At 35.1% G+C, this 7919-nt stretch overlaps 1 protein-coding gene across 1 annotated transcript; it reads right to left on the bottom strand.

The window, feature by feature from the left end:
* Nucleotides 1-57: 57 nt before the first annotated feature.
* On the bottom strand, nt 58-5737 carry LOC107594899 (matrix metalloproteinase-17-like; the record flags this gene model as incomplete). Its single annotated transcript, XM_016285111.1, has 6 exons — nt 58-864; nt 990-1250; nt 4094-4243; nt 4460-4530; nt 5328-5454; nt 5557-5737. Coding segments are annotated over 6 exons (1137 nt in total), but the record flags the coding sequence as incomplete, so codon positions are not given.
* Nucleotides 5738-7919: the final 2182 nt, after the last annotated feature.

Here is a 7919-nt window from a genome sequence, read left to right as displayed (position 1 = left end):
ATTTTTATTTTATTATAATAGTTTTTTTTCTGTAAATGATACATTACTGATCTGTCGTTATTTGACCATCCTTCCCACAGTAGTACATTATCTTATAAAAGTACATTGGTAATTCCCAAGTGTATGACAAGCACAGTCATTTTTATATGCACTTCATGATTAATCAAAATTCTCAAACTATTTTAATAAGGGAATGTATGAATAAATCACATTTTGAACATCATTTTATGACATTTTATGGTCAAGTCATTTTATGACATTTGCTCTCTACATCTTCAGAATCAAAATACTACATGTATATATTGTTATACTTTTAAACTCTAGCACAATATTATTTGCCGTCTTTAGTAAAATCTTTAGTGAGCTGACAGACTCTGTGAACTGTAAATCATTAATGTTTAGTGGTTGTTAGAAATCTTCTTACCAACTATTGTAGTCACTTCCTTTGGTCAGAGATTGAAAGTCAAGGAAAACTTTATTTTGGGGTATGACTATGTAAACTTGGATGTGGAAAAAATTAAAGTGATGGATTACAAGTCCCAGTGATCAGAAATAAAATGGGCAGTAAAATAGGTCCACTTTGAGTCACTGCACTGTTTAGACATGGACAGTCCCAGCGATAAGGTTTATCTCTTTCGGTTTTGTCATTGTGCCTGATCTGGTCGATTATTCTTTGCCCTTTCTGCTCACGAAGCTCCTGTTGACCGTAGTGGGAGATCAAAGAGATGTCACGGGGGCTGTAAGAGGAAGGCTGAGGGCAGTCCAACCAATCAGTGGCCAGAATCCGAGGGTATCCTTCTTCAGGGGCGGAGCCTGGGTGAGTAAATTTCCAGTAGGAATTGCCTTTGAAAAGATAGGTTGAACCTGATTGATACAGAGAATAAAAAAAATAAGTAAATCAGTAGCGCTCTAAAACAGTGTCACACATACATTCCCATGCAATGCAGTAGTATTTATATATTTTAACTAATGATTTTGAAGCAACACACCCTTAAAGTCCCCAGTCCTTTCTCTCTCATCGGCATTCTCCATGATGATTCCATTCACTCCTTCTTCAATGAGCTCTCTCCAGACTTCGCTTTTCTCTCCTTGCTCTCCATCCTCTCTCACAGACCCCCACACCACACCCTGCTTTGGGTCCCAGTGCAATCCTTGCCACCCTCCTTCTGAGTCCTCAGGAGCCAGAGTAGACAGAGGCTGAGGGAAACCCTCTTGGAGTGACAGATCCTTAAACAGCCAAACCTGGGAACCTGCACATGTATGTTTAGTAGTTTACTTTAAGTAGAGTGGTGTCAAGTCATTGGTGTCAACTGATGATCACTTGCACATAAAAATAGCAAGGTTGTAGAAATGATCTGAAAATGTGTTTTACTTGAAAATATAAGGTATTTTTAATAACGTGTCTATTTACACTAAGTGCAAATAGCCTATCTTGTTGGCAAAGGCTATTTACTCTAGCTCTGCCCATCAGACAAAATAAAGAAAAGAAACCCATCTGGTAACAGGAATAGTGGTGTGTAGAGTAAGGACAGTGGATCAACTCGAATTTTGAATCTGCCTTTTACTGATCCCATTCTTTGCATATCACAGATCGGAAATTGGATGGCTCATCAACTGAACAGTATGTTCTGGCAGCTCATATTTTTACTGTGCTGTCACTATTAAATAAAACTAGACAGATCCTTAAACAACCAAACCTGGGAACCTGCACATGTATGTTTAGTAGTTTACTTTAAGTAGAGTGGTGTCAAGTCATTGGTGTCAACTGATGATCACTTGCACATAAAAATAGCAAGGTTGTAGAAATGATCTGAAAATGTGTTTTACTTGAAAATATAAGGTATTTTTAATAACGTGTCTATTTACACTAAGTGCAAATAGCCTATCTTGTTGGCAAAGGCTATTTACTCTAGCTCTGCCCATCATACAAAATAAAGAAAAGAAACCCATCTGGTAACAGGAATAGTGGTGTGTAGAGTAAGGACAGTGGATCAACTCGAATTTTGAATCTGCCTTTTACTGATCCCATTCTTTGCATATCACAGATCGGAAATTGGATGGCTCATCAACTGAACAGTATGTTCTGGCAGCTCATATTTTTACCGTGCTGTCACTATTAAATAAAACTATTTTTTTTTATTGAAATAAATCTGAAATAAAATAAAATTTAAATATTAGATGGAAAAACGTAAAAAAAATAAAATAAAATGTCAGAAATTTTGCCTTGGCAACTAACTGAAATAATTTGAAGTACTAAAATGACTAAAATCGAAATAAATAAAAACTAAAATAAAAATTTAATTATATCTAAACAGAAATAGTTAAATAAAAATACAAAAGCATATAACAAAATTACTAAAGGTCTCAATAAGGCAGCACTCATTTATGATTATAATAAATATAAATATATTCAATTAGATGGAAAAACGTAAAAAAAATAAAATAAAATGTCAGAAATTTTGCCTTGGCAACTAACTGAAATAATTTGAAGTACTAAAATGACTAAAATCGAAATAAATAAAAACTAAAATAAAAATTAAATTATATCTAAACAGAAATAGTTAAATAAAAATACAAAAGCATATAACAAAATTACTAAAGGTCTCAATAAGGCAGCACTCATTTATGATTATAATAAATATATTCACTGAATATGTTGAATGAGTATACTGCATGCTGTTTTATAAATATACAACAATACATTATGGTGCAAATAGCATCTGCCTATAAGTATGAATAGCATTCAATACACTAAGTGAAAATAGCCTCTTACTACTGTTTACATTTTGTATTTTACTACTATTTAATGGAGGTGTAAAGTATTTGAGTAAATGTAATTAATTACTGTACTTGAGTATCTTTTTGTATACTCTGTAGTTTTACTGAGTATCAAAGATATTAGCAACTTTTACTCTCTACTTCACTACATTTTTGAATAAGCATCTGTACTCTTTACTCCACCACATTTGAAATGAGTATTGCAGTTACACATTACATTTTGCATGGCACCTAGCTTTTCTGCAGCAGTTTATTTCTGCTACAAAAGAAGAAATATAGCCAACTACAGGGCACTGAAAGTACTACATCTTGTGTGTTTTGCCCTTACTCACCCAAACTTGTCAACAAGGCTATACGTATGTGAATGCGAGTTCCTTAGCAAGTAGTTGTGAATCACAGGTGTTTTATATATGAGATGAGGACATGACTGCAGCCGGCGATGAGGCTGAAACCAGCACATCCAGTGCAAGGAGGCTTTGACTTTTTAATTTGACTTAACCTTATTTTATTTATCCATTATATTTTTGAGGTGTTGAGTTTTATTTTGGTTTTAGAAAATAAACGTGATTGCTCGCCTCACAAATCAACTCTTTCTTGTTTTTCACTGGCATGTCTCTTTGATTAGTGCATCTTTGAGCCTATATTTAATACAGCTAAGTAAAACTGTTAAAATCATACTTTTACTCAAGTTGTTTTGGAATTGGTGCACAGCAAAATCCCCAGAGTTAGTTCAACTCTCCTCAGAGTACATATTGTCCCATACAGAGTGTTAAAGTAACACTGAAGCAGAGTAACCACTGTTGAGGATTATGTGATACGTTTTTATGTCTAAAAGCCTGAGCAGTAGTTGAACATCTTCAGTATTGTTAACAGCGGGTTTTCTTTACTAATGCTCACTCATCAAATAATTAATTGCTTAATTATCCCATTAACTTTAACTCGGCTTCAGTGTTACTTTAACACTCTGTAGATTGGGACAATATGTACTCTGAGCAGAGTTGATTTAACTCTGGGGATTTTGCTGAGACTTGTAACTTGGAGTAATTTTCACTGTAAGGTATCTGTACTTTTACAGATACAGTATGGTTTTCAGGTACTCTTTACACCTCTGCTATTTACCCAATTTACACTTAGCCTCTGCAATATTTTTATTCTTTGCATTATGGCCAAGTAAAATAAATCTCTTTAAATTACATAAATTAACTCTCAAAAGTGTGGTGCACAATTGGAATTCAGCATGAATTTTTGTTTTTGAATTGGACATTTTTTTTATTTTCAGCATGGGTTTGTGATGTGATTGTGCTGGGAAACTGACCACTGATAAAGATGATGGCATGATCTGTGTGTCTTTCCATAACCGCTCGCAGTGGAGGCAGTGTAGAAGGAAGTGCTGACCAAAGTCTCTGTACAGGAACAGCCCTGACTGACACCAGACCACCTCTGCTCACTCTCCACATGTTCTGCCCTGCAAAATGCATGAGGAAAGGTATGAGAGACATAGGAGAAATATAAATAAATATTTTGTACTGTTACTGTATATGGTGATACTGGCTGGATGGATACAGTGTGTTGTATAGCAATAACAAGAGGACTAAGAAGATGACAACACTACAAGTGGAGGAAGTGTTTTTGTTAACAAATCAAATAACTCCTTAAATCCGTTCAAGCTACAAGTATCTACCTTTGAAGAAGAAGATCTCTCCTCGAATCTTGGCAACTGCATCAAAACTGGTGTTACAGCGATCCACAGAACTTGAGACAAAGAGAGACATTTCAAATTATTTTTCTCTTAATTAAAATACATTGAACATTTTAACAAACTTCTTTTGGTTAATAAAAAATAAAACAACTAAGAAACATGACTTTGAATATTTGGTATTGTTTTCTTGCTCTCATGTTGTTCTAAACCTGTATGAGTTGAACATGAAAGAAGACAATTTGAAGAATATTGGTAACCAAACAGTTGACGGTAGCCATCGACTTCCATTGTATGGGAAAAAAATACTTTGGAAGTCAATGGCTTTCAGCAACTGTTAAAAATAATGACATCATTTTCATTTTTGGGTGAACTATCCCTTTAAACATCTTTTGCCTTTAAAGTCAGTCTGAATCAGTTTTCTACAAACTAATGTATTTACAAGTTAAAGCATGAATACACATGACTCTTGGCCACATATTTCCTCAGATTTGCAGTCTATAGTCAATACTTCTTGCCGAAAATCAGAGCCAGTCTACAAATTTTAGGCAGTCAGAGCTGACAGATTTCAAATATCAAACATGTCTGATATTTTTAGCCCATGTTAGAACACATATTGTATTTGTCATGCGCCTCCTATCAATGAATCTCATGTTTCTGCTTGAGTTTTCACACTACTTGAAAGTCTGGTAGTGTGTGATCTTCGGTCATTTGATGTTCAGTTTTTCTCCATTTACTCCTACAAATCTGTTTATATGTAGTGTATTCCAGCATTATTTGTGCAGAATTTGTGTATATAATCTCAGTTTTGATTTGATGTGCAATTCAAAAGTTTTACTTGATTCTTTCTTACCTGTCCAAATGGCTGTGAGCATGTCTGTACATGTGTGTGAGCCGGTGTATTCCTCCATGTCTGTGACGCGATTGAGCTTCCGTCACAAGAAGAGGTCTGTCCGTTGGAACATGGTTACCCCTCTTACCTGAATTCATAAACAGACACACATGCAGAATAGATACTTTGAGTCTTTATGAGCTACAATTGCCAAACAGAGATACCAAACAAGGCGTTTAATGACAGTTACCATAAAGGGCTGTGATGAGTTGAAGGTCATGGTGTCCCAGGCTAAAGTGTAACGGGTCTCCTAGTGGCCCCTGGTAGTATGGACGCATTACAGATTGGCGTGCTGATGAATGGGTCAGTCCGAGGGCGTGACCAAGCTCATGCACCAGTACCGTGAACAGATCTGTGCCCTCCGTTGCTGTGTGTAAATGTGCACATGTTGAATTAAGTTATTATCAATATACTGGATATATATATGAGCTGATACTGAACCCTATTAGCTTAAAGGTCTACAGTATCATATTTGATGTGCAAATTTCTGAGGCCTCTAAATTATCAACATGGTCAAAATTTTGCTGAAAAATATGTTATCTTCTGTCATCTGATTGATAATTTATAATTTTTTTTAGCAAATAAAAGGCTTTTCAGTAACATCTACCTTCAGATTTTGGTGAATGTGGCTTTTTTGCTGTGAAATCTTTACTGATTTAACTGTAATAACTTTTATATTGTTATAATTTTGCAAAATGAACTTACTGGACTGAAGCAACTTTGGTTTGATCTATACATCTATACATTTGATCTATACATCATCATTTCTTTTAAATCATGTTAAAATGTATCAGATATGATACACCAGGCTTTTGAAGAATTTCTCATTCATCATTGTATTGCATTGCATTATGTTTTACCCACAACAATAAAAAGTGCAATGCTTTGATCATAAAAATGTAAGCAACTGCTCCAAATATTTTTGTTCAGTGTGGGCTCCTGAATTAGAAGGAGCTCCATATTTTCCTTATGTCATACTATATGAGCCAGCAAAGTCTGATGTATAGAATATGATACTCAACAATAAAAAAAATAAAAGTTTTTAAAAGAACATTTATATATATATATATATATATAGAAGACAACCACTGTCCAAAACATCGCCATCATACTGAGAGTGTATACATCATCTGCTTGGAATAGTAGAACTATGAAACCAATTCTGTTGACAGAGATATGCAAATCTCAGTCCTCCTTAGTCAAGTGATTTCAATGACGTCATCTTTGCTGAATCAGAGATGGTGGCCTCTCTTGTGTTGAGGAATTGTAGGATTGATGCCAGCACTGTAAATGCACAATTTGGAGGTCATTTAATGGTTATTATACATGATTGTGTTCTATAGTATTCTAAACAACTTTATATAAGAGGATCAATTAAATCTGTAGTGCAATCTCATTAAAAGTGAGGACTTCTTTCAGTCCTAAAATAATTTCCTTGACTACACTGCTGACTGCTTTGGTTGTAATGCTGTGTGATTGAATTGCAGATGGCTAGTATCAAAGAGAAAAGGATGAAGAGGCTACAGAGGTTTTATGTGTTTCAATTTAAAGGAAAAGGGGACAAGCACAACAGATGTGACTAGGAAGAAATTAAATTAGCTGGTGTCATTTCATTAAAGAAATGTGGGAGACGTCGGGTTGGAAGAGTAGACGAGGGATGGGGAATGGGGCATGGGGCATGGAAAAGAAGAGTTATGGAATACCCCTTTCTGCATCTGCACTTTCACAATGGACTCCTAATACCCCCTCAATAATGTACCCACCCACCCCTGCTAAGTGCATCGGCATTTGCTCACTCTCTCTCTCTGTGCTTGGAAGATACCAGTGTGAAAAAGCCTCTTTATATCCAGCGAGGAGATTTAGATACATGCTTAGTTGCACATGTCCATCCACTCTCTATCAAATTTCCTATACTTCATATGCAAATGACTCAAATGTCTCCTAGATTTAAATAACGGATGAAACACTAAAGTGATTCTAAACATATAGTATAAGGACATTTACATATTTATATATGCATCCTTTAAAGTGAGATCTCAGTCAACTTAGGGTTTCACTTTATCTTTGGGCTTGTGTGTAGTTGTGGATATGTTGGGATTAAATCCTCTTAATGAAAGGATTACAAAAAAAATTAAAAACGAAGATTTGAACAGATCTAGCTAAATGACAATGAAAATTCTACTATGACATATCAGGTAACTTCTTTGTGACAATTTTTGTATTTAAAAAATGTAAAAGTTTGTTGGCACATATACTATTAATTAAATTTGTATTTGAACAGATCTAGCTAAATGCATTGTTGCTATTTGGTCTACTATGACATATCAGGTAACTTCTTTGTGACAATTTCTGTATTTAAAAAATGTAAGTTTGTTGGCACATATACAATTAATTAAATCCTGGCATTTCTGTGCAGGGGTTAACTTGTTCAAACTTGTATCATGACAGAAAGCAAGAGAGGCTATCTGTCTTTTTTGCTGGATAATCTGTGGGGAGTCCCAAGGGAATAGCCGGATTGGAAAAGCATACCTACAAGGGCAACTGAGGCGTGTG

This window comes from Sinocyclocheilus grahami, unplaced genomic scaffold, assembly GCF_001515645.1.
Source record: "Sinocyclocheilus grahami isolate Dianchi unplaced genomic scaffold, SAMN03320097.WGS_v1.1 scaffold192.1, whole genome shotgun sequence".
In the NCBI taxonomy this organism is placed as follows: Eukaryota; Metazoa; Chordata; class Actinopteri; order Cypriniformes; family Cyprinidae; genus Sinocyclocheilus; species Sinocyclocheilus grahami.
The sequence above is the reverse complement of the archived record's forward strand: the minus strand, read 5'-3'. Positions and strand labels throughout refer to the sequence as shown.